Here is a 22,404-nt window from a genome sequence, read left to right as displayed (position 1 = left end):
CCTTCCTGAGCTTCTGGTACACCCTGCCCCTACATAACAGGGCCCCTCTTTCCAAAATAAAGGATAAAAAATTCCAGAAACAAGGATTTTTTTATTGCCCTTGTTTTTTCTAAAATAAAATGTTTTCTAATATTTAAATCCCTGAGATAAGTTCAAGAGGTTGACCACTCCTCTTTTCTCCAGGTTTTCTTAGCCCTTGTGGAGGAGACTTGAAGCAGGCTTCTCTTCTCTGGTTCCCAGCTTCCTTCCTCTTGAGGCACAGATGGGGAAACTGAGGCAGTGATAGGGGTAAGCAGGCCCTAGATCTAGTCTCAGAGTCTCATTGTTGGTTCCTAGGGCTATATGTCCATCTCTTCTGGCCTTGTTCCCCCCACCCCTCCTTGTAAAAGGGAATGAGAGGCATAGGAGTTTGCAGCTCTTAGAGTTCAGTCCCATAGTCCAGGGCTCTTCCTGGAGGGAAACTCAAAAATGCCCAATTTAATGCTTTCATTTTGCAAATGGGGAAACCAAGGATCAAGACAAACAAACTATTCTCCAAGGTTACCCAGGGCCAGGATGAGAACCCATTCCTCCTACAGGCCAGTGTTCTTGGGATAATGTATATTAGCATCCATCAACAGGGAGAAGGGGGTTGCAAGGGCTTGGGGTTTCTCTCCCCTCGTGGAAGGCAGAACCATCCCAAGGCTTGGGGGCAGTGAGCTCTTGTCCATCCCCAAAGGACAGCATTGTGAGCAACTCTAGAGCCAGAAGGAGATCTCCCCATCCGAGCTGACAACCTGGAAGAGTTATCTCCACTCTTATCTGTAAGCATGAAGGCTTCGTGGTCACTAAAGTCATTGAAGCCAGAGACAGATCAGTGCAAGAGTGGGGAAAGGTCTGCAGGGATGCCCACCCACTCAGGTAGGAAAGCAGCCTGAGGCTTGAACACATTCAGGAATTGGGAGTCAGGGAGTGTGTAGTTGGCCAGGTAGACGGTCTTCCCCGAGGCCAGGTAGGCTGCCCAATAGCCAAAGGTGCCAATGGTCATCACCGTGTGGTTGCACTGAGTCAGCAGAGCAAAATCGGAGCCCGGAGCCACCTCGTCTCCATCACCAGCAAACACCACATCGCCCCTGGAGGAATCAATGTGTTCCTGACACCACTCCATCCCATTGCTGGTCACCACAAACACAGCGTCAGGGTGGCGAGCCCGAAACCATGCCAGGGCCTGCTCCAGGTAGGCACGATCAGCAACCACACCTCGCCAGTGCTTGGGCATCACCTCCACATAGTCTCCCCTGCGGACGTGGACCCCAACAAAGGTGAGGTTTTGGCCCTTGCCCCTACTGTAGCGCACCCAGTGAAGGAAAGCCTGTGCTTCCTCTCTGACATGGTGGTGCAGGGAGAATTCTCGCTGGATCTCATCCCGAAGGTGGTGGTAAAAGGTCCAGGAACAGGGGAAGCCAGTAAACTGTAGCATATCTTGGCCACCCAGGTGGGCATACTCCTCTACCATCCAGTCTTGAAGACGGTAGAGGCGCCATGGCATTCGGGCAGCCACCTCTCTGTCTAGCACTGGGAGGGTAACCTTGAAGACTGGGGCCAAGGTGGCATGCATGTCTGGCAGAATGAAGGCTTGCTTCCCATTCAGCTTGGCCAGGGCATAAAGAGTGGCATACTGACCCATCTGGTTTCCAAAGCGCCCCTCTGGCTGGATAGTCCAGATGCCAGGCTCAGGACTTGCTGCTGGCTTATGGAGGTCCAAAGAACCATTGAGGCCTTGTGGCGTCCCTGGGAGGCAGAAGAGGGCCACTTTGGTTAAGCCTGGGCATTGCTTGTGGCACAGAACAGAGAAAACCAGTTTTGGGGAAAAGCTGCCTTTCCAGAGGTGGAGAAAGAAGGAGGTAACGGAGAGGAAGGAGGCCACCAGGAAGGCCCAGCAGAGTTGCCGGTGAGAAGGGATCCACATGGTTGTGGAAAGAAGCCAGGAATCTGAATCTGAGATGAGGAGGCAGGGGTACCCAGGGGAAGCGGCGCTCCTGCTGGGGCCACAGAGAACAGCAGTCCCTGAGAAGGGGGCAGAGGCTGGAAGAGCTGCGCCCCGGTGCCCCGTCTGACTCACCTGGGCTCCAGGCTGGGGCCACGGTCTTCCTGGAGGGCAGCTTCCTCTCCCCAGACTCAGTGGGCCTGGCCAGTAGAGAGCTCCAGGTGGAAAAGGGAGGGAAGATGGAGTTCCACCAGCCCTGATGGCGCTCCTCTTTCCCTTTGGACCAGACTCACCCTTTTGTTGCCAGGCAATGCAAGGAGCTCACGGTTGCCTTGGCCAAGCTGGCGCGGTCCTCCTGGGGCCTAGTCCAGAGCACCGGCACCCTGATCTGTGGATCTGTTGGGACACCACATGGGTGGATGCTGGCTCCTTGGTCCCACAACCCTCCAGGCCCAGACAAAGCCCCATACCAGGCAGGAGGCAGAAGAGGGCAGGGCCAAGACAGGCTGAGACTCCAGAGCCCACCCTTCAGCCAAGGTGGGGTGAGGTGGGAAAGGGAGGGGATCGCCTGGGAAGCAGTGAGGCACAGAGAACTGGTTCCTCCAGTTCAAAAGGGGAGGGAGGATGAACGAGAACAGCTGTCACATGACTGCTTTGTCTCCTCCGCCCTTACCTATTCCAGAAGAGGGGGGTTCCACCAGTCCTAGAAGGACCCCTACTTTGGCGTTATCCCACAGAGCTAGTCGACGATCAGTGAGTCAGTCAATGAACGCTAATGAAGCACCCATACATCAGATACTGTGCGAAGTGTATGGACGGCTGCATCTTGGCCACTTACTGCCCTAGTCCAGAATCCCTTATCGCCCCACCCCGGCTTCCGCGCCTCGTCTCCCCCTGTCCAATCCATTGCCCCCGCACGCGCTTAAGTGAGACCCTAAAGCCACCTTCCTCCCTCTGCCCGCGCCCGTGCCTCCGCACACCCGGCAAGTCGGTGCCAGAGACACAAGCAGCGCAGGGCGAGCTCCTTCGACGCCCAAGAACCCCGCTTACCCGGTGACCACGGGGCCTCTCGATGTCCGACTCCCAGCTCTGCGCTCTGTGCACTGTGGCGCCCCCTCGCGGCGCTCAACGTCGCGGGAGAGGCTGTGGGAAGCCCGGCTCATTCACGCATTGTTACATGCTGCGTGGTACATGGTACAATGGCCAGTCATTCTGGAAGTGGCCGGGCCCTGTGGTCCAGATATTCCACCGCAAGGAGGCCACTGACAAGAAAGAAGGGCGTCTCTCTACACCAACATATTGATAGTGGCCCTTTTTGCCAGGGCAAGGAAGTGGAAAGAAAGAGGATGCCCACTGATTGGGGAAAGGTGGAGCAACCGGGTCCATGAAGGGATGCTCTGACAACGCAAAGCGAACGGAGAAGCGAGGAGGGAGAGACCTACAGGGGCCGGCGCCGAGATCCCACGGCCCACGGGCTGCCTTCAAGCCCCGGTAATGTCAGCGCCTTCCCTTCTTCATTATTTGCTATTTCTCCTAGTTTGCTTTCCGTGTGTTTGCCTGCTGGAACTTTGAAGACGGGGGCTATTTGTGCGTGTGTCCCTTTTTCTTTTTTTGTATCACCAGGCAGGACTTTTTATTGATTTATTGATTATTAATCTTATCAGTAGAAAGAACAACTAACAAAATAATCGAAACCCACTGTTAATAAATTATAAAGACTAAGTCTGGCCCCAAAGGAGAGATGGGAGAAGACGACCCCCAGCCATTCCTTTAGGGGGAGAGGAGCCCCGTGAGTGCATATCATGGCAGATTTTTTCCCCATGTCGGTTGGTTCTGCTGATTTTTTTTTCTTTTCCTTTATATTTTTTTAAAAGTCTTTTTAAAGAGATGACTCTCTGGGACACAGGACAGAGGGGGGAAATATAGTCAACATAAACACAAAAGATGCCGACAATATATAATTTTCTATATTTATTTTATTTTAAACAGTTTTTTTTAAATTCTGAGTTCCAAATTCTCTTCCTCCTGAGAAAGCAATTTATAATTTTCCTACTAATCGCTATGATAGTGTCATGAATATACTAATAATTTCGTTTTCTCAAGAGCTGCTTCTCTGACTTGATAGTCAGCACTCACAAAGCAGTTCAAACTGATTAATTGAAACTCTGACAATGCTCACAATCACTGGACCTTAAGTGAAGCGAATCCAAGATTGTAGAACTTGTTCCAGTCACAGAACTCTAGTTCTGTACTTTAGGGTAGGTGGTCACAACCTCCAAAAACAAGGACTCCAGGACTGTTGCATTGTGGGACTTAGGGGTTTCTCAAAGGGAAAGCACTAAACGATTGTTTGCAATCTTCCTTCCCCAGCTGTGATTTAAGTATATAACCTGTGCTTTTATTTCAGCTAGGAGACCATTCCTCACTCCAAAACTGATTAATAGAACTACTTGATTACTGGCACTCCCGTCTCTGGGCCTGCTTTGTGTGGTTCTGAGTATTCTCAGGCTAGAGACCGGCTCAGTAAAAATCCTGTTAATACTCCCAACCTGTTGGGGAAGCAAGAAGTGTGGTCGTTTCTACATGTGAAACCCCGAAAAACACATATCTGTATTAGCCACATTGCAAAAAAAAAAAAAAAGCAAGAAAAATTAAGAAAGTAAAAGGAATAAGCTTCAATCTGCATCCAGACTCCACTGGTCCTTTCTCTGGAGGCGAATAGCATCTTTTTTTCACCATGAGTCCTTTGGAATTGTCTTGGATCACTGCATTGCTGAGAAGAGCTAAGTCTCTCACAGTTGATCATTGTTTCAATGTTGCTGTTACTGTGTACAGTTTCTCCTGGTTCGGCACCCCCTCACTCAGCGTCAGTTTATGGAAGTCTCTCCAGGTTATTCTGAAGTCTGTCTGCTCCTCATTTCTTATGACACAATAATATTCCATCACATTCATATGCCACAGCCTGTTCAGCCATTACCCAATGGATGGGCATCCTGCAATTTCTAATTCGTTGTCACCACAAAGGGCTGCCATAAATATTTTTGTACAGGTGGGTTCTCTTTTTGTTTTTTATCTCTTTGGAATACAGACCTAGCAGCGGTATCGCTGCATCAAAGGGTTTTGGTTGTTTTTGTTTGTTTGTTTTTTGTTTTTTAACAGGGGGTGGCTAGGTGGTGCAGTGAATAGGGCACCAGCCCTGGATTCAGGAGGACCTGAGTTCAAATCCGGCCTCAGACACTTGACACACTTACTAGCCATGTGACTTTGGGCAAGTCACTTAACCCCAACTACCTTTCAAAAAAAAGCAAAAAAAAAAAGGGGGGGGGGATTTACAGCTCATTGGGCATAGTTCTGAATTGCTCTCCAGAATGGTCGGATCAGTTCACAACTCCACCAACAACACATTAGTTTTCCCTATTTTTCCATATCCCCTCCAACAAACAAAATATATTTTTTAAAGTGTAGGTCTCTGGTTGATTCTAGGGGCTCTCTGTTGACTCTGCCCTCAAATGTTCTTTCTCTTTAAACTCCTAAAAATTGTTTCTGTGGATGTTCTATCAAGGACATTTTTTTTTCTTTTTGGAAAGGGGAAGGCAGGGCAATTAGGGTTAAATGACTTGCCCAAGGTCACATGGCTAGTAAGTATGTTAAGTGTCTGAGGCCAGATTTGAATTCAGGTCCTCCTGACTTCAGGGCTGGTGCTCTATTCACTGCACCACTTAGCAACCCCAAGGACATAATTATTAAAACAGGAATATACACAGGTCATTTGTCAATAAGTAAATCTACATATATGTGAAGTTTGTGCTCAGCTATTTTTTCTGAAGAGGGACCAAAAAAAGGACCAAAAATGCATTCAGAGACCACTGCCCCTAGGAAATGTGATTTCCTTTGTCAGATCCTCAAGGATTCAGGTCCTGTTCTCCTAGGACCCAGTTTCCAGCCTCCCACTTATCACTAACTTTGAACCTGAGGTGTCTAGGTTCCATCTCTCAGGTCCTCAGGTCGCCCTTCCCCAAGTATCTGGCATCCCATCTTTCACTCTTTGGGGCCCCAGGTGTCCAGGCTTCACATTTGTTAAACCTCAAGAGCCCTTTCCTGTCATCCAGTTCTGAGACCTCTGACTGGGCTTTACACTACTGCAGCCCCAGTCTCTTGGGGACCAAGTTCCAGACCCCATTCCACAGGGACCCATGTCCCATCTGTAATCCCTCAGCAATCCAAGTGCCTAAGACCTGTACCCTCACCCCTTCAGTTTCTAAAGGACCCAGGGGGTCTAGTCATTCTGGTGTCTGAGTTTCCAGTTTTTCTCCTTCCCACCAAACTCTCAGAAGGATATCGAGGTTGAAGAAGATCCTGACTCCCCTCAACCTCCCCTCAACCTCCCCAGGCCCATCCCTAGCTTAGCAAGGCTTAAATGACCTCATCTGCTTCCCCTTGCTCCCGGGCCCTAGCCCTGACCCTGCCTAGAACCCCAGAGTCAAGGGTCAGGTTGGGGATTTTGCTCCCAGGAAAAAATCTCTGCTGAAAGAAATGTGGCTATTGCATCAGGAGGCCAGGAAGGCCTCCCATGACTAGTCTGTGTGCCCCCGCCTTTGTCTGGGCATGGCCAGCAGGGGCCTACACTTGAGGCTCTGGAGTCTGGGTCAGGGAGACATTTTCCAGTGCCTACCTTGCCCTTCCCCATAAATGGGCTCCACCAACTGCAACTTACATATTTACCCTCCTCCCTCCGGCCCCTAGCCAACAGGTGTCCTGGAAGGACTCAAGTGTATGCCAAGGAATCTAGGCTCAGCTCCTCCCAGGCATCTGGGTTCCCACCTTCCCAGGGACCCAGGCATCCAGGCCTCCATCTTCCCGAGGACCCCTACCTTTTCATGGACACAAGTGAACAGGTTGATAACTTCTCAGGGCCCCAGAGGTCCAGACCCCCCCTCTTCTTGGTGACGTCAGTATCCAGGCCCCCATCTTTTCAAGGACCTTTGAATATAATCCTCTGTTTTCTCAGATTCAGGTATCTGGACCCCATCTTATTCCAGACCCAGGCATCTTGGGCCTCCCCAAACTTCCCATAGACCTCTGTGTCTGAGTCCCTCTTCCAGACACCTTGTAATTCTAGCACCACTTTCTCAGGGACTCTTGACTTTCTGAGGCACTCTAGGATGCCAGGCATCTGAGGCCCCAATCTTAGGAACCAGGTGTCAGAACATCCAGTCTCCAAGGAACTCAGGGGTTTGTACCCCTCAATCTTCTCAGGTCCCAGGCATCCAAGCTCCCAGAACCATTCCCACTCTTCCCCCCCCCACCCCAGGTTGCATCATCCATGTGGGCTGGTAACTTCGCCACGGTGGAATTTGTGATGCCAGCCAAGTGGGTCATGTTTCATGAAGATAGCAGGTGACCAGAGGTGGGTGGAGGGGCCTGGAGACAGGTATAAGGCCCTGGGGAGCACCCAGAAAAGCCACAGGAAATCCAGAGTGAGGAAGAGGAGGAAGCAGCCCCAGCCTTGACTCAGGAGAGCCAGAGGAAGTGGAGCTTCTGGAGCACTGCCTCCCCAGAACCCCATCCTTCCTGTGGTACACAGAACATAGTGGCAGGCAAGGAGCCCAAGCCCCAAGGACCAAGACTGCCAGCCAGCTGAGGTCCTTTCTGCTCCGTTGCAGAGGTCTGTCTATCCCCAGGCCTCAGGCATTCCTTTCTCCAGCCTCTTGACTACTTCAGCGATGGGCCCAAGAAAGAGAGCCCCAGGCTGCCTGGCTCCTCTGCTGTCCTTGCTCCTGGCCTATAGGGGCTGGGGATACCCCATCCCCGATTCTAGCCCCATGCTGCTGTTTGGGAGCCAGGTCCGCCTCCGACACCTGTACACAGATGATGGCCAGGACACCGAGGCCCATGTGGAGATGGGGCCCGACGGGGCAGTTCGAGCTGTAGTCGAGAGGAGCCCCAACAGTGAGTGTGGGGAGGGGCTCGGGCTGGGAGGGACAGGCCATCTGCTGGCCTTGCCAGCCTGGGAGCCAGATGATGCTGGGCAGAGCCCCTGACTATTCCTGCCCCCAGGTCTTCTGGAGCTGAAGGCAGTGAAGCCTGGCGTCATTCGAATCCTTGCTGTCCAGAGCTCTCGGTTTCTGTGTATGAGGCCCAATGGGGAGCTGTATGGAGCGGTAAGGGCCACAGGCCACAGCCTGCCATCTTACTCCCAAGCCCCTCTTGGAAGCTCCTCTCTCGGCCCCCAGAGGTTCCCACTCTCTCTAACTTCAACAAACTTTCCTTGAGCACCTACTGTGTGCCAGATGCTGTGCTAACATTGGAAATGCAAAGACAAAGACCTCCACTCCTGAATTTAAGGAGTTGACTTTCTAGGGGATTCCCAAGATCCCCAGTGATTTCTAGGGGGGAGGGGGAATGCCGGAGCTGGGCTTGGAAGGACATTAGGGATTCTAAGAGGCAGAGATGAGTGAGTGCATTCCAGGCATGAGGGCAGGAGATGCAGCATCATATCCAAGGAAAGGCCAGTGGGCCAGAGAGACCAGAGAGAACATGGGGCAAAACTGAAATGTCGGGAGTCCGACTGGGGCAGAAGCTATGACTGACTGCTGAGATCAGAGGGTGACCTAGCTGTGGCTGTGCTGCAGGAGGGGAGGGGGCCATGAGGGCTTCCTCTTCCCCCCTTCCCCCATCATCCTCTGTCCTCCTAGGTCCTCCTCAGCTTGGGTCCCTGTGTCCCTGCCCTCTGGCTCATGCTATTTCAGTCTCCCCCACACCAAGTGTCGGGGCTGGGAAGGCTCGGATAACTGGCACACAGCGGGCACTGCCTCTGACTGACCCTATGCTGTCTCCTTGCCCCTACAGGCACAATACGACCCTTCTGCTTGCAACTTCCGGGAGCACCTGCTGGGGGATGGTTATAGCGTGTATGCGTCCGAGGCTCACGGGCGCGTCCTCCGCCTGCCCCCCAAGGCCTCCCTGGGCCAGGCTGGCCCTGCTCGCTTCCTGCCACTTCCCGGAGACCAGCTGCCTGGCCCTGAGCCGCCCTGGGCACAGGGCCCAGAGCCCCCGGACGTGGGCTCCGCAGACCCACTGAGCATGGTGGGGCTTGTGCAGGGCCGAAGCCCCAGCTACTCCTCCTGAAGCCAGCAAGCCCCCACTCCACCTGGCTCAGGCAGGACCTGGCTACTATTTATTCCGAGGGCTGGGCACCTCAAGCCTTATTTATGTCTCTTTTCTAGCTCATTACCTGAGCAATAAAGCAGCAATATATCAATAGCAGATGGTACAGAGGCATCTTTTGGGATGGGCAGTGGGAGCAAGCAGGGTCCCTATGGGAAACAGGGGAGGCAAGAATCTGAAGGGCTGGGGTGGCTAGGTGGCACAGTGAGTAAAGCGCCAGCCCCAGAGTCGGGGAGGACCCGAGTTCGATTCAGGCCTCAGACACTTAACACAAAAATAATTCTAGCCCTGTAACCTTGGGCAAGCTACTTAACCCCAATTGCCCTCCAAAAGGCAAAAAAAAAAAAAAGAATCTGAAGGGCCTCAGGGCTGGCACCACCGACCTGAGGCCTGGGGGAAAGCTGGCCTCTGAGGCTCCCCCCTTCAGTCAGCCCTTTGTGAGGTCCAAACTGGGTCTGAGGGGGGCCCCTGGGCCCCTGACAGGGCTCGGGGCTCAGGGCCCAAGACAAGACACCATCTTTTCCTTTGGCTTTTTATTTGGAAAATGCAGGAAAAAAATGACCTGCAGCCACAGACAGACTTAGGGAGCTGGGGGGTCAGAGGACGGACAGGTCCTCTTCCACTATCACCTAGGCCCCTAGCTGCCGGCCTCTGAAGCTGGCGAGGAACGGAGTGTGGCGCTCCCTGAGGGGTGGGGGAGCAGGGCCCGATGCCTGGATCCTGGCCCATATTATGGCTTTGGGAGTATAGCTTAGCTTGGGGCCGCAGGGACCCAGGCGTCCCAGACCACCTGCCTAGAGAAGTATATTGCACCTGGAATCTTTGGCTGGGGGTAGGGAAGGGATAAAGGGGAGTGGCAATGGACTAAGTGCTCTGAGATCAGGAGGGAGGAGTGTGGTCCAGGGGGTGGGTGGAGCCTGATTTGGCCTCTGGTCACACAGGGAGCATCCACTCATGGCAGCCATCTCCATACTGGGGGAAAATAAATGGCTGGTCAGAGCCCCCAGAAAGTCCTGGGGCTGAGGGGCAGGGACCACAGGGTGCCCACTCCCCTAGGCCCCCAGCACCTACCTGGATGTCACACAGTGCCTTCTGGAAGCGTAGGGTGAGCTTAGGCCCATTCTCCATTGTGGGAATGTGAAGGTGCTGAAGAAGGGAGAGGAAGCAAGGCTGAGAAGAACCAGGGAGCTCGGGCTGCACCCCAAACTCTCCTGCTCCCCATTTAGGGCCTGGCTACCCCCCTCTCACTTCCCCATCTTTGCTGCCCTTCTTACCTCCTCCTGGTACAGGATGCGGTGCACTGGGCACACCTGGCACGCTGTGCCCGAGCCAAAGATCTCCTGCACACGCCCCTCCCGGAGGGCCAGAAGCAGCTCCGACATGTGCACCCGGCGCTCAGACACGCGGAACTCCCCCTGCACAGAGCACCCCATGTTATCCCGAGCCAGGGAGACACGGGCAGAGAGACAGAGATGGGAGCAACAGGCAGAGACTGGAGAGACAGGGAGAGACCAGAGAGATGGAGATGCAGAGAGACAATGAGACACAAGACAAGCAAATGAGACAGAGAGATTTACAGAGATACGGGCCAACCTGGAGACAGCCCGATCCTGCACTGGGGCTCCCACAGACACTCAGGGAGAGAACAGAGAAGGGCACACGCACACAGCAGAGATGGGGAGACAGAGGGGAGACATGGAAAGCAATGGGCGCCCCAAGCCAGGCAAGCAGACAGTCCAGGAACAGCAGGCCCATGCCCCAACACCATGGCTCGCCTGGATCCCATCCCACTCACCCACATCCGGGCCAGGTCCAGCAGGCTCCTCCGAATCACCCCCGGAAGAATGATGCCATCCAGTGGGGGGGTCACTAGCTCCAGCACTGGGATGGGGGGGGAAGGGATAGTCACACTCCCTTAAAATACAACCCCAGGATCCCTGAGCTCAGCAGCCTCAGGCCTGCCCCACAGCTGCCTTGGCCTCTATGCCTCCCTGGAGGCAGCTCTGTCCCTACAGGACACCTCCTCCTTAGAAAGCTTTCCCCTTGGGGTGGGGAAGGAAAGAGGGAGACAGTTCAGAACTTACAATGTAACAAAAATAAAATAATAACAAATATATGGAGTTGGGAGGGTGGGGAAAGGAAGCTGCCCTCCCCATATCTAGCCCCGGTGTCCTCTTGGCCACTGTTGGCACTGCCCTCCCTCTACTTGAGCAGTGCTCTCCTGATTTGTCCCCTCCAGCCTCCCATCTTCTCTAGAGCCTTCAACCCAGGCCTCCTAGGACATGGTCTCAAGGCCCTCCCCCTCGGCAGGAACACAGGCGGGCTCTGTGGAGGCAGCAGCGCTGGGGCCACTCACCACCATCTTTGTGGGTCCAGAAGATGAAGATGTTCATGGTCCCTATCTCAGTGAGCTGGTGGTCTGGACCATAAAGCCAGAGGACTTGCTCACAAGCGTGTTGGTTAGCAGCCTGCTGCACGAATACTGTCGGCCCATAATTCCTAGCATGGTGGGGAGGCGGGCTCAGCGCACACACTCGCAGGCCAGCCATCCCTCTCCCCAGGGAGCAGACTCCCACCACCCCTTCAACACCATTCCTCTTGGATCCAGAAACTTCGCCCCAGCCCATCACACCTGGTCCAAGTGGGAACCATGCTTCCTTTCCTTCCATGTGCATACTTTTCCTGAACCATCCCACACTCAGCAGAGCTGAGCTGGCAAAGACTCTCCCGGCCCTAAGACCACCCTGTTCACACTGGACAGTCAGACCAATTGTGACCTTGACCCAGAGAGGGGAGAGGATTGGAGGCTGAAGCTGATACAAGTCAGGGGTGAGGGCAAAGGTCAGAGGTTGGGGTCATTCTGCTCACCCTCCCAGCTTGCATTCACCAACGCCTCCAATCCAGGCTCGGACAAAGCGGGGGTCAGCCAGTAGTGAGATAGGTGTTAAGGAGTCCCCAGAGAAATAAGCACCCACAGGACTCAGGATGACATACAGCAGGGCTCTCATAGGAGGGTGGACGCCCAGACATGACTGTGGAATGGGGGGCTGTCAGAAAGCCAGGTGCCCTGGCTCTGGCCTCCCTGTGCTCCCCACTGAGCCCCAAGAGGCCCCTTCTAGCAGTGGGGGTCATGCTGTGGGCTCTTCCAGGCACCCTTTCCCCTGCCCTCTCCACAGAGACATAAGCCTAGGTTCTCCCAGCTCCTTCCCCTCTCAGGGACCCAGCTGTCCAGTCAGCCAGCCCCTCCCTCTTCTCAGGAGCAACCCTCCCTTTTCTCAGGGGGCACCTCATTGCCGATTAAGGTGGGCCGGATGTAGAGGCTGGCCTTCCTCTCATCCCCGCTAGGCACCCAGTCCTCATCAACCTCCACCAGGCGTCGGATACATTCCAGAAGTTCCAGCTTGTCAAAGGTCTGAGGGGGAGAGGCAACACCCCGCGACAGGAGCCTAAGGAGACCCTCAGGGTCATCTGGTTCAATCCCCACTCATTTACAGAGGAAACTGAGGCTCAGAAAGGGAAGAGAATGGTCCATGGCCACATGGACGGTAAGCCTCAGAGTTGGGGGGAAGGAGGGAGGGAAGGGGACTTCAGCCTCCTCCTGCCCCTCCCGACCTCAGCCACTGCCCCAGTTCCATGGGGCTCTCTCTCACCGGGAGGCAGAGCCGCAAGGAGGAGCGTAACATGCGGTCCATGTTGAGCCAGGGGCGGAAGATGCGCACTCTCTGGTCCTTGCCTCGAAAAGCCTTCAGACCTTCAAAGAGCTGTGGGGAAACACACATAGCCTGGGTCAGAGATGCCGAGGCTCCCAGGCTGGCCAAAAGAGAGAGACAGAGATGGAGGGACAGAGAGAGAGGGAGAGAGAGGGAGAGGGAGAGGGAGGGAGGAGAGAGAGAGAGGGAGGGAGGAGAGAGAAGACAGAGACAGAGACAAAGAGACACAGAGGGGCAGGCACAGTGGTGACACAGGACCAGCAATGACCAAGGACTCACAGAGGAGAGGGGATGAGAGGCCCTGAACTGGGAACCTCAGCAGTGCCCCCATAAAGCACTTACTATGTGCCAAGTACCTTTGATCCTCACAACAACCCTGGAGAGTAGGTGCTAGGACTGAGGAAAATAAGGCAGACAGTGATTAAGTGACCTGACCAGGGTCCCACAGCTCAAGATTGTCCAAGGCTGGATTTGAACTCAGGTCTTCCTTGTGAGGATGCCTGGCTGGCCTCTTGACCCCATTCAGCCCTTGTTCTGACAATGAGGGGAATCGCCACCTTCTGTCACACAGGGACAGCTCCCATCATGAGGCTACCAGTCTTTCCTTAGTTGTTGTTCAGTCATGTCTTACTCTCCTCTCCTCCACATCTCCCAAAGTCTGTCCAAGCTCAAGCTTGTTGCTTCCATGGCACTATCTACCCATCTCATCCTCTGCCCGTCTCCTTCTCTTTTTGCCTTCAATCTTTCCCAACACCAAAGTCTTATCCAACCAGTCCTGTCTTCTTGTGATGTGCCAAAACATTTCAGCTTCTAGCCAGCTTAAATCTACCTCTCTGTACTGAGCACAATACTCTTCTGGATGAGGCTTGATAGGGCAGGGCACTGTGAGATCATCATCCCCTAGTCCTAGAAGCTCTGCACCCCTTTATGGACCCAAGATCACGTGAGCTTAAACCCAGGCTGATCAGAACCCTTCCTGATAGTCTATACAAGTTCTCTGGGTCACTGCTTCCTTTTCTAAATTTTCACTAACCATCCCTTCAATACTATGGTCTTGGCTTATAATCCACAAGTGTCTTGGAAAAATCAAGACCTGTGCCCTTCTCCAGTCCTGGGGTCCCTCTTGTCTATTCTCCACAATCTTGTTAATGTCACTGAGGGGGCTCAGTAACCCCCTCTGCATAAAGATGTAGTTCATCTGGGCTAGGGCCTTGGCAGGCAGCAAAAATATGGACCTGCAGGCCGAGGCTCTGGGTCCACTTTTGCCGATTTGGATCTCGATCCTCATTTGTAAGATGAGGGGGCTCACCTGAATGGCCCATAGTAGTCCTTCTGACACTAACTCAGGAATCTCCAACTTGAACTTATCAAGGCTGTTAAATGCTCCCTTCCCTATATCATCATATTTGTATTTCAATAGTCAAAAGCCTTTCTAATCAGTCTTCCCCAGCCCAAGTCTTCAAAGAAAAACCACCCAAAGCAAGGAGCATTGAGCAGTTCACCTCAAAGGCCTGTTACCATCATTCCACCTCTCGGACTTCTCTTCATTCATGTGGCTTTGAAAGCACCCTTTCTTGCGTGGCTTAGTCACCTTCCACCACCTGGCCTGGCTTCTTCTACCATCCAAGCCTTTGAACTCCCAGTAATACCACCATCGTACACCTCTCTGGACCCAACCCCCTTTTTTTTGTGTAGCATCTGAGGCCTTGGGGATCTAGCTTTTCTCTGAACCCCTTGCTCTAAGGTGCCTCTCTGGCCTTTCTCAGCTTTCCTCGGCTTCTCTATCAGCTTTCCAAGATGAGTCACTTCGGAATGAGGCCGCCCTTGTTCTGCCTGCAACGGGTAGGAAGCAGCCCAGGTGAAGCTCTTCTCATCCTTTCTTCTCATTCCCAGCTGCCCTATCTTGGTGGCTGGCTCTGTGACTCATCAGCCACTCTCTTCTGTAGGTGACGGCACACTTCTATTCTCCCCATCCTACCTGATCAGCTGCACCCAGGGACCTTCCAGCTATGCGGCCTTGGATTCTGAGTCTTCCCAGGGCTCCTGGCAGGCTCAGCTGCTGCCATGAGTAGTTTTCACAAGTCTTGCAGGACATGGAGGTGTTCTCTACCATGTGCTGGGCCCCTGCCCCAGGAGGGTAGTGGACTTTGTCGGCATTATTAGCAGTTGTGTCCCTGAGCAGGGAGGCACCCCCTCCTCACCCCCTGGAGAGCACCCACAAAGCCTGAGGTCATGTTCACCAACACTGCCTTCCTTCTGGAGAGCCATGATCCCAGAGGTCCTCTTGCTTCCACCCTTTGACCTTCTGGCCTCTTCCTCCACAGGGCCTCCTTGAATTTCCCAACAAAGCTACCCTTCCATTTTTCTCAGAAAACCTTGAAAGCTGTGAGGTCTTCCTTGAGCCCCCTCACCCTTCGGTTAGGAGGGAGGCTGGCCTGCACTTTGACCTCAGACATCAGGTTGCTGGGCCGGGGCAGAGGCAGGAATGGAGATGACCCTTGCCTCCATCTTTGCTAGAAATAAGATCCCCAGTCCTTTAAGCTTCCAGTGAGGGGTTCGCAGGTAAGCCCACCCTGCTGGTGTCTGTTCTGACAAATGACCAATCTGCTTCCTGGGCCCATTCAGAACACTGGAGAGGGATGGCTTGTTACCTGTTTACAGGTGGCTTCCTGCCTTCTGGCTCCTAATACTGACTGCCAGGGTAGGGCTTCTTACCAAAGCCAGGGGAAGGGGCAGACAGAGGGCCTCAGACAGATTCCAGCTCCGCCCCCCCAGCCCAAGGAACTTTAATATCATCAACTTTCTGGTTTTACAGCTTCATGTCACCTTCTCCTCAGAAGACCTGTCACCACAGGGTGGTGATAGATAGCCACTGCATTGAGAGACAGAGCAAGGCCAACAGTGGAGAGACAGACAGAAAGAGACAGAAACAAGAGAGACACAGAGACAGAGAGAGAGGATTGGAGGGGGAGAGAGAGACAAGAGAAAGACAGGGACATAGAGAGAGACACACAGAGACAGAGACACTAAGAGACATTCATAGAGACATCCAGAAACAAAGAGAGGGATGGAGGGAGACACAGGGAGACAGAGAAAGGTATGGAGAAACACATACAGAGACAAGAGAGAGAGAAAGGGACACAGAGAGACAAATGCAGATAGAGAGATGGACTGGAAGAAAGAGACAGATGGGGCAGATTAAGAGGCCAGAGTCAGCAGAGGCCGCCTACTGAGGGGTGTGGGACAGGGCCCAGGGTCTTACTTGGATGCCATAGTGAAGGGCCGAGCAGGCAGGGTGTAGCACGAGGTTTCGGAAGGGATGGATGCATGGTGTACCCCAGCCCTCCTCACTAGACCACTCCACGGTCAGCATGTGGTCTGTGAACTGTTTCCCAAAGATCAGGTGTTCCTTTCGGTCTGGCTTCCTCTGCTGCGTCTGGCTTAGCTCCACCTGCAATTCTGAGGCCTGGGGCCCCAGGGACCCAGCTGGGAGCCCTTGGCTTGGCCCTCCCAGCCCAGTCCCCTCTCACAGGTGTCTGGGCCAAGCATATATGGCCACAAGGCAACAGCTAGACCCCAATGGCTGCAAAGGCCTCTAGGAATCATAGAATTAAAGGCATCAGGATTCAGGGGTCCAGTCTCCTAAAACCCTCAGGATCTCAGGTTTCTAGACCACCAGCTCTGGGACCCCAGTAAACCCCCACCCACTGCCAGGGTCTCCAATCTCCTGACTTCCAGCCCCACTCCCCCTCAGAGATCCAGATTTCCTGACCTCCAGCCCAGTTCCCTTGCAGGCCCCACATACTTTGGACCTAAGATCCACCTGCCCACCCTGGGGAGCTCAGTGTCTCCTGTGGAGCTCCTCACCTTGAAGCTGCTGGCCAAGCATCTCTGAGAAGCCCAGAGCAGGCCGGGCATGGGATGCAGTTTTCTAGCCAAGATCTAATAAAACAATGACAACAGCTGATGTTGTAGGAAACCAAGTCAGCCACCCCCAGGTAGCAGGCCTGCTAGGCCAGGAAGGGTAACAGCCCTTCTTGTCCTATTCGACAGACAAGGAAACAGGCTCTCTGAAGTGGGATTCAAACCCAGGCTTCCTGTCTCAATTGTAGTCCAGGGAAACCCCAACTTCTCCTACAAATGACCTGCCTATGACAAAGGCATGGAGGTCAAGGGGTTCCCTCATGTGCCTGAAAGGGGTGAATGCTAAGCCCTAAGGGCCCAGACACCCCCCAACCTAACCCTATCATTTTAGAGAAGGAAACTGGGGCCAAAGAGGGCCTGGCCCCTATCCTGCAGGCTGCTGGGCCTCCCACTGGCCTACATGGTGAGCCAGGCCCTCCCCTTGGATCAGAGGTCAGTCCCAGACTCCTCCCCAGGGACTTTGCCCCCGACCTCATGATGAGCTCAGAATGCTAGAGGCCTCTGAGGATGGCAGGGCAGGGGACCCAGCTTGGTAAGTGCTAGCCTCCTGGGGGGCTGGGGAGGACCTAGGGCCAATACATTTGGGGGTGTCAGGTAGGTGCCTCCACCCCTTCCTGGACCCTGGAGGTACCTCTATCCCTTCTGGGACCCCAGGGCCTCCCCCCCATTGGCTGATGACACCCAGAATCCTTTCCTGTAGGTTCTCCTGTGTATTGGGGTTCCCAGAATCATACTCCCCAAACCTTCAGAGAGCCAGGCACCCAGACCTATGCCCTCAACTATGAAACCATTCCCCAAGACCCAGCACCTGTCTAACCAGGAACTCAGGTTTCTAGGCCCCAAGCTTCCACCTCCACAGCCCCAGGCCCCAGGATATCTGGTATCTGGGCTCCTTTGGGGAGCCAGGCCCCATGCCCAAGACTGGGTCACAGAGGAAGTAGAAGAAGGCAAGTAGGCTGAGTTGGCTCTGACAGGCTCCAGGGATCAGGCCCAAGCAGCTGACAGACCCCCTACCCCTACTGGGCCTTCCAAGAGCCAACCTGGAGCCCACTGTGGGAAGATGCAGAAAATGCCACTGTGGAGGAAATGACCCCTCCCATCAGCCCCTAGGGTCAGCAGACAGTCAGCTGCCCTAGGGGCTGGACTTCGGGGAATCCTTGGCACCCGCTTTCCTATGGGAGGGAGGCAAGATGAAGGTTGGTTCTGTCCTAGCCCTGGCTTCCTTCTGCAGCTCTGGGGTCCAGCAAGGTTCCCTAGAAACCCTTCCCCACCATGGGTGACCTCACAATGGCCCACCGATGGCTGGCTGGCAGGGAGAGGGAGCAGGGGGCAGAGCAAAAGAGGGCAGGGGCCCTAGGCGGGGGGTGGAGGGGGCAGGAGTCCCAAGTGCCGCCCCAGCTATGGCCACCTCGGACCCTGTACGCCTGTTGCAGGAGGAGGTGACGTGTGCTGTGTGCTTGGACTACCTGCACGAGCCAGTCACCATCGACTGCGGCCACAATTTCTGCCGTGCCTGCATCACTCGCTGCTGGGACGAGATGGGCCGGCGCTTCCCCTGCCCCCAGTGCCGGGCCCGCTCACCCAAACGCAAGCTGCGGCCCAACTGCCAGCTGGCCAATGTGGCCATGGCCGCTAAACGTCTGCGACCCAATGCAGGCGAGGGTGGGGTGCCAGCTCTGGGCACCAGCATGGGCAACACCCAGGGAGCCAGGGAGCCCGAAGAGGAGCTGGTGACGTCTCTGACTGAGGAAGAGGCCAAAGGGAGCCAGAATGACGAGATGCCAAAGGCCCTAGAGGACAAATACCAGGACGCCCAGGATGGTGAAACCCAGGCAGAGCAACTCCCCAAGGCAGCCAAAGACAGGGTGCCCAGGGAGCCAGAGACAAGTGTGCAGAATAAGGCAGAGGGTCCAGTGGAAGCTGAGATCAGGGAGGCTGCGTATGGGCCCCAGAAGAACATCTCACACCATGCAGAGGGCCAGGGCAGTAGGACAGAGAGGTGGCTCAAAGACCACAGGGAGGATGGGGCCAATGGAATGAGGCAGCCCCTGGAGGCAGCCAGCAGGCAGGAGACCCCAGGGAGGGGGATGGAGAAGGGCCCCCGAGCAGAGGAAGACACAAGCCAGGCTGCAGGGGCCGGAAGCAGCCTGGCAGCAAGCCCAGGGGACAGCAGCCAGTATGCTGAACCAAGGCCAGGGATGAGCCTGCCCCGGAGCCCCTGCCCTCAGCACCCCGGAGAGGACCTCTGGCTCTTCTGTCGTTGGGATGGGGCCACTCTGTGCCCTGCCTGCCACCACGAAAGAGCCCACTGGGGTCACGACCTGGTGGTGCTGGCCAAGGAGGACCAAGCTACCCGGGCCCGCCTCAGAGGGGTTCTGGGCAGGCTGCGTGCCCAGAGGGAGGCCCTGGAGGATGCAGGGGCCCGGCAGGAGCGCCAAGTGGTCCACTTGGGAGAAGAGGCTGCCATCCAGCGCCAGCGTCTGGGGGTCGAGTTTGAGGGTCTACGCCACTTCTTGAGCAAAGCTGAGCAGGACCTGCTGAGCTCGCTGGCAGCTGCTGAGCAGCAGGCCCAGGCTGCCCGCCGAGCCCGAGGAGCCCGACTCTCGGCCAATGCCCAGCACCTGGACCGCCTGCTCATGGAGGCTTCAGCCTGGCTCCACCTGCCCAGCGCCCGCCTGCTAGGTGACAGCAGTGTCCAAGAGGGACTTCGCAAGCTGGAGGCTGAGGCTGGCAGGACCCTAGGGGCCAGGGTGATCCCTGGTGAGGGGCTGGGAGGGGCAGGCCGGGCCCAGGCTGTGCTAAAGGAGGCAGCCCGGGCCTTTCGAGAGCGGCTTTTAGGGGAATTGGAACGAGATGACCCCCCGGTGCGCTTTGACACCAACTCAGCTGCCCCAGGCCTAGAAGTTTCAGAGGGTGGGAGGACAGTGAGACTGAGGCCCCGGGCCAGCACCCAGCAGGCTGACCTCTGCCCCTGCATCCTGGGCGACAAAGCCTGGGGTGATGGTTCTCACTACTGGGAAGTGGATGTGAGCCGGTCGGGGGGCTGGGCCGTGGGTGTGGCCTGTGAGGGTAACCCCAGGCCCCAGCCCAACAAGGGGCTCTGGGCCCTGCAGCTTAGTCGAGGCCAGCTGCGGACCCCTGAAGTGACCCTGGCTATCCGGCAGCAGCCCCAGCGTCTGGCCATCTACTTGGAGGTGGAGGCTGGTCTCCTGGCCTTCTCTGATGCCCAGAGCGGGACTCCTGTGCACAGCTATCAGGGGGCCGAATGGGGCCCTGAAGCCACTCTCAGGCCCTGCTTCTGGCTCTGGGACCTTGGAGGGAGTCTTCGTCTGAGCCCCTGAGCCCAACATGCTGGGACACACAGTCCCAGATAAAGGAATGGAGACTGCCAGCTGGCCCTGTCTTTATTGGAGTGAGATGTTGGCACAGACACCAGGGACCACAGCCCACAGAGGCACAGGGAGGGAAGTCCTGGGCATGGGTCATTTCTAAGCACTTACTGGCCTGCCAGGTACTACTGTCCTCGCTTACAAACCCAGGCTCCCATTAAGCCCGTTTAGTCTGGGACAAATCTCTGCCCTGGGGGCTCAGCTTCCTCCTCTCTTTGAAAGGAGGGCATTGGCCTAGAAGGCCCCTCTAGGGTCCCTTCTGGGTCTACATCCTCCCCCAAAGACAGACAGAGATACAGATGGCAGGAAAGTGGGGAGGACACAGTTAGAATAAGGAGAGTCAGTGAGTCACAGTGAGACAAGGAGGGGAGAGAGATGGCAGTGCCATGGGGATGAGGTGCGAATTTGGGGAGAGACTTGGGAAGAGAAATTAGGGGGCTGGGCATCAGGTCCAGGCTGAGGGAGGAGACTGGCACAAGGAATATGGGAAAGTAACCATCCCCCAGAAACTCAGCAATCTGGCCAGGGGGGCCAGTCTAGAGAGAGCAGCTGACAGAGGATCCAGACTTGGGGGTGGAATGTTCCAGAATGGAGGAGATCCTTAGGGGGCATGGACAAAGTATGGGGGAGAATGGAGGATGGGGGAGGACTGTTGGAAAGGCTGACAGGAAGAAGGGAATGGCAGGGCGAGACTGGAGGAGGGAGAGGGCAAGGTGAGTGCCCACTCATGCACAAAGAGGATGGAGAAGGGTCAGGAGCCCAAGGCCAACCTAGGGTAAGAAAGGAGTCCTTACTGCCTGGGTTCAGACTGTCCTTGGGCTCCTGCCAGGCCTGGGGGACTCCTTCTATCACCCGGCATATCAACTTCATCTGTCCTCAGGCAATGCCAAACTAAATGGGAAGGGCCAAGGGTGGGGTGGGGTGGGGGTGGGGACCTCGAAACAGCTGTGGGGAGGTTGGGAGGGACTGGGGCTGGAACCTGGGACTAGGGCAGGGGTGGAGGGACTGGGAGACTCTAGGAGGGAAGAAGGCCTAGGAAATGAGGTGCAGGGGAGCATTAGGGCTAGGAGGAGGACGAGAGGCTGGAGGCACCTGTTCACTCCCTGGGCAGAACCCGAGGATGCACCAGGTGGGGCCTGGGCCATGGGACAAGGGTCCCAGGAGCTCCGAAGGTTGGGGGCCGCTTTGGGGACCCACCTTTGCCCAGAAGGCTAAGGGCCTTTAGGAAGGAGAAGCTGGAGCCCCCTGTGGGAAGGGGCCCCATCTCCTGGGGCTGGCACAGTGGGGAGGGTGGTGACGGCTAAAAGAAGACCCCTAGGCCTGCAGCACAGGACCACAGCCTGGTGTCCAGGACCAGAAAGAGGAACAAGAATGGGCAAGGGGCAGCGGGCGAGGATCCCTTTCAACAGGGCACAGAAGGTGTGGGGCCCCTCCTGGAAGCCCAGAACTAGGAATCCAGGGTGTGAGCCCTGAAAGGGCTTTAGGGACTGGAAGGGGTATTGGGCAGAGGCATCTGAGCCCCGGGGCCGGGCAGGAGCCAGCCCAGGGAGGACTCATCACCCTCCCCCATTATCCCCCCGGGGGGCGTCGGGGGGCCCCCCACAGGAGCCGCCAGCCGCGCCCCGCGGCTCGCCCACAGTCTCCCCCCATCCCCCCCCCGGTGGGCGGTTCGGGGGGGGGGCCCCGCTATGCCCCCCGCTGGGCGTCCCGGGAGGGGGGGATCCCTCCCACTATCCTCCCCCGCTGGGCGTCCCGGGGGTCGTCCCACCGGCTGGGGGCCATGGCCGGGATGGCCACAGCTGGGACACAGGGGAGGGGGATTGGGCCGCCCCGCCCCTCGCCCCTGCGCAGGGAGCTGGCACGCGGAGCGGGAGGGGCAGCGGGCCGGCCTGGGCCCGGGGCCCTGAAAAGGTGCCCATGGCTGGGTGGGACTGAGCTCCCCGTCACGGCTGGGCTTCCGGGGGGGGGTGGCAGGTCGCCCCGGCCCGCTCCCGCGGCCCCCGCCGGCCGGATGTACTGCCCGGAAGTGCCCCCCTCCGCCCCGCGCTGCCCGCGCGCCCCCCGAACCCACCTGCCCCAGGCCCAGCGCTGCCATGACCGGTGCCTCAGAGGAGTGGGACGCCGGGCCCCGCGGCTCGGCCACATTCAGTTCCGCCCGCCCCCGGCCCAGCCCCAGCCCCGCCCCCAGGGGCACGGCCCCTTTACCCTCCCCCCCGGCTGGCCGCGCGCCCGCCGCAGCCGGCCAATC

The 22,404-nt window shown here is 56.2% G+C and overlaps 4 protein-coding genes and 1 long non-coding RNA gene across 10 annotated transcripts; 3 read left to right on the top strand and 2 right to left on the bottom strand.

The window, feature by feature from the left end:
* Positions 1 to 71: 71 nt before the first annotated feature.
* On the bottom strand, positions 72 to 3,075 carry FUT1 (fucosyltransferase 1 (H blood group)). Of its 3 annotated transcripts, XM_069103412.1 has the most exons (3): positions 3,017 to 3,074; positions 2,640 to 2,738; positions 72 to 2,362 (listed from the first exon to the last, which is right to left on the bottom strand). In XM_069103412.1, exon 3 carries the CDS (start codon positions 1,946 to 1,948, stop codon positions 854 to 856), a length of 1,095 nt encoding a protein of 364 aa, XP_068959513.1. In that variant the 5' UTR covers positions 1,949 to 2,362; positions 2,640 to 2,738; positions 3,017 to 3,074; the 3' UTR covers positions 72 to 853. The 3 variants fall into 3 exon arrangements, with proteins under 3 accessions (XP_068959513.1, XP_068959512.1, XP_068959510.1); XM_069103411.1 differs by lacking the exon at positions 2,640 to 2,738 and having other exon boundaries at positions 3,017 to 3,075; XM_069103409.1 differs by having other exon boundaries at positions 72 to 2,738.
* LOC138173372 (uncharacterized) lies at positions 3,046 to 5,083 on the top strand. The gene is made up of 2 exons (XR_011171373.1): positions 3,046 to 3,457; positions 4,374 to 5,083. It is a non-coding gene; the product is annotated as an uncharacterized lncRNA (long non-coding RNA).
* Positions 5,084 to 7,520: 2,437 nt separating this feature from the next.
* On the top strand, positions 7,521 to 9,526 carry FGF21 (fibroblast growth factor 21). The gene is made up of 3 exons (XM_069103414.1): positions 7,521 to 7,915; positions 8,024 to 8,127; positions 8,816 to 9,526. The coding sequence occupies exons 1-3, from the start codon at positions 7,690 to 7,692 to the stop codon at positions 9,092 to 9,094; spliced, it is 609 nt and encodes a 202-aa protein (XP_068959515.1). The 5' UTR covers positions 7,521 to 7,689; the 3' UTR covers positions 9,095 to 9,526.
* Positions 9,527 to 9,651: 125 nt separating this feature from the next.
* Positions 9,652 to 22,336, bottom strand: BCAT2 (branched chain amino acid transaminase 2). 4 transcript variants are annotated; one of them, XM_069103405.1, is made up of 12 exons: positions 22,228 to 22,336; positions 16,711 to 16,785; positions 16,106 to 16,309; positions 12,784 to 12,894; positions 12,420 to 12,545; positions 12,002 to 12,165; positions 11,490 to 11,632; positions 10,929 to 11,014; positions 10,408 to 10,548; positions 10,205 to 10,279; positions 10,093 to 10,105; positions 9,652 to 9,812 (listed from the first exon to the last, which is right to left on the bottom strand). In XM_069103405.1, exons 1-12 carry the CDS (start codon positions 22,249 to 22,251, stop codon positions 9,763 to 9,765), a joined length of 1,212 nt encoding a protein of 403 aa, XP_068959506.1. In that variant the 5' UTR covers positions 22,252 to 22,336; the 3' UTR covers positions 9,652 to 9,762. The 4 variants fall into 4 exon arrangements, with proteins under 4 accessions (XP_068959506.1, XP_068959507.1, XP_068959508.1 ...); XM_069103406.1 differs by having other exon boundaries at positions 9,652 to 10,105; XM_069103407.1 differs by lacking the exon at positions 12,420 to 12,545.
* Positions 17,895 to 20,383, top strand: LOC138173366 (E3 ubiquitin-protein ligase TRIM11-like). The gene is given in 3 exon segments (XM_069103404.1): positions 17,895 to 19,319; positions 19,321 to 19,398; positions 19,401 to 20,383. Coding segments are annotated over 3 exon segments (2,040 nt in total). The 5' UTR covers positions 17,895 to 18,065; the 3' UTR covers positions 20,109 to 20,383.
* Positions 22,337 to 22,404: the final 68 nt, after the last annotated feature.

Source organism: Petaurus breviceps, unplaced genomic scaffold, assembly GCF_028583685.1.
Source record: "Petaurus breviceps papuanus isolate PSGF00001 unplaced genomic scaffold, PetGlider_PUasm1.0 577, whole genome shotgun sequence".
Classification (NCBI taxonomy): domain Eukaryota; kingdom Metazoa; phylum Chordata; class Mammalia; order Diprotodontia; family Petauridae; genus Petaurus; species Petaurus breviceps.
Note: the sequence above shows the minus strand (reverse complement) of the source record. Positions and strands in the feature narration are given on the sequence as shown.

What these genes read in the sequence shown, in the direction of transcription:
- FUT1 (XM_069103411.1), bottom strand. Translation starts at nt 1,948, where the DNA reads ATGTGGATCCCTTCTCACCGGCAACTCTGCTGGGCCTTCCTGGTGGCC.
- FGF21 (XM_069103414.1), top strand. Translation starts at nt 7,690, where the DNA reads ATGGGCCCAAGAAAGAGAGCCCCAGGCTGCCTGGCTCCTCTGCTGTCC. An exon ending in AGTCGAGAGGAGCCCCAACA is followed by an intron (nt 7,916 to 8,023) that starts GTGAGTGTGGGG and finishes TCCTGCCCCCAG; the next exon opens with GTCTTCTGGAGCTGAAGGCA. An exon ending in ATGGGGAGCTGTATGGAGCG is followed by an intron (nt 8,128 to 8,815) that starts GTAAGGGCCACA and finishes TTGCCCCTACAG; the next exon opens with GCACAATACGACCCTTCTGC.
- BCAT2 (XM_069103408.1), bottom strand. Translation starts at nt 17,867, where the DNA reads ATGGGAGGGGTCATTTCCTCCACAGTGGCATTTTCTGCATCTTCCCAC. An exon ending in TCCAGGTTGGCTCTTGGAAG is followed by an intron (nt 16,786 to 17,792) that starts GCCCAGTAGGGG and finishes TTGTTTTATTAG; the next exon opens with ATCTTGGCTAGAAAACTGCA. An exon ending in GCTTGGCCAGCAGCTTCAAG is followed by an intron (nt 16,310 to 16,710) that starts GTGAGGAGCTCC and finishes CTGGGGCCCCAG; the next exon opens with GCCTCAGAATTGCAGGTGGA.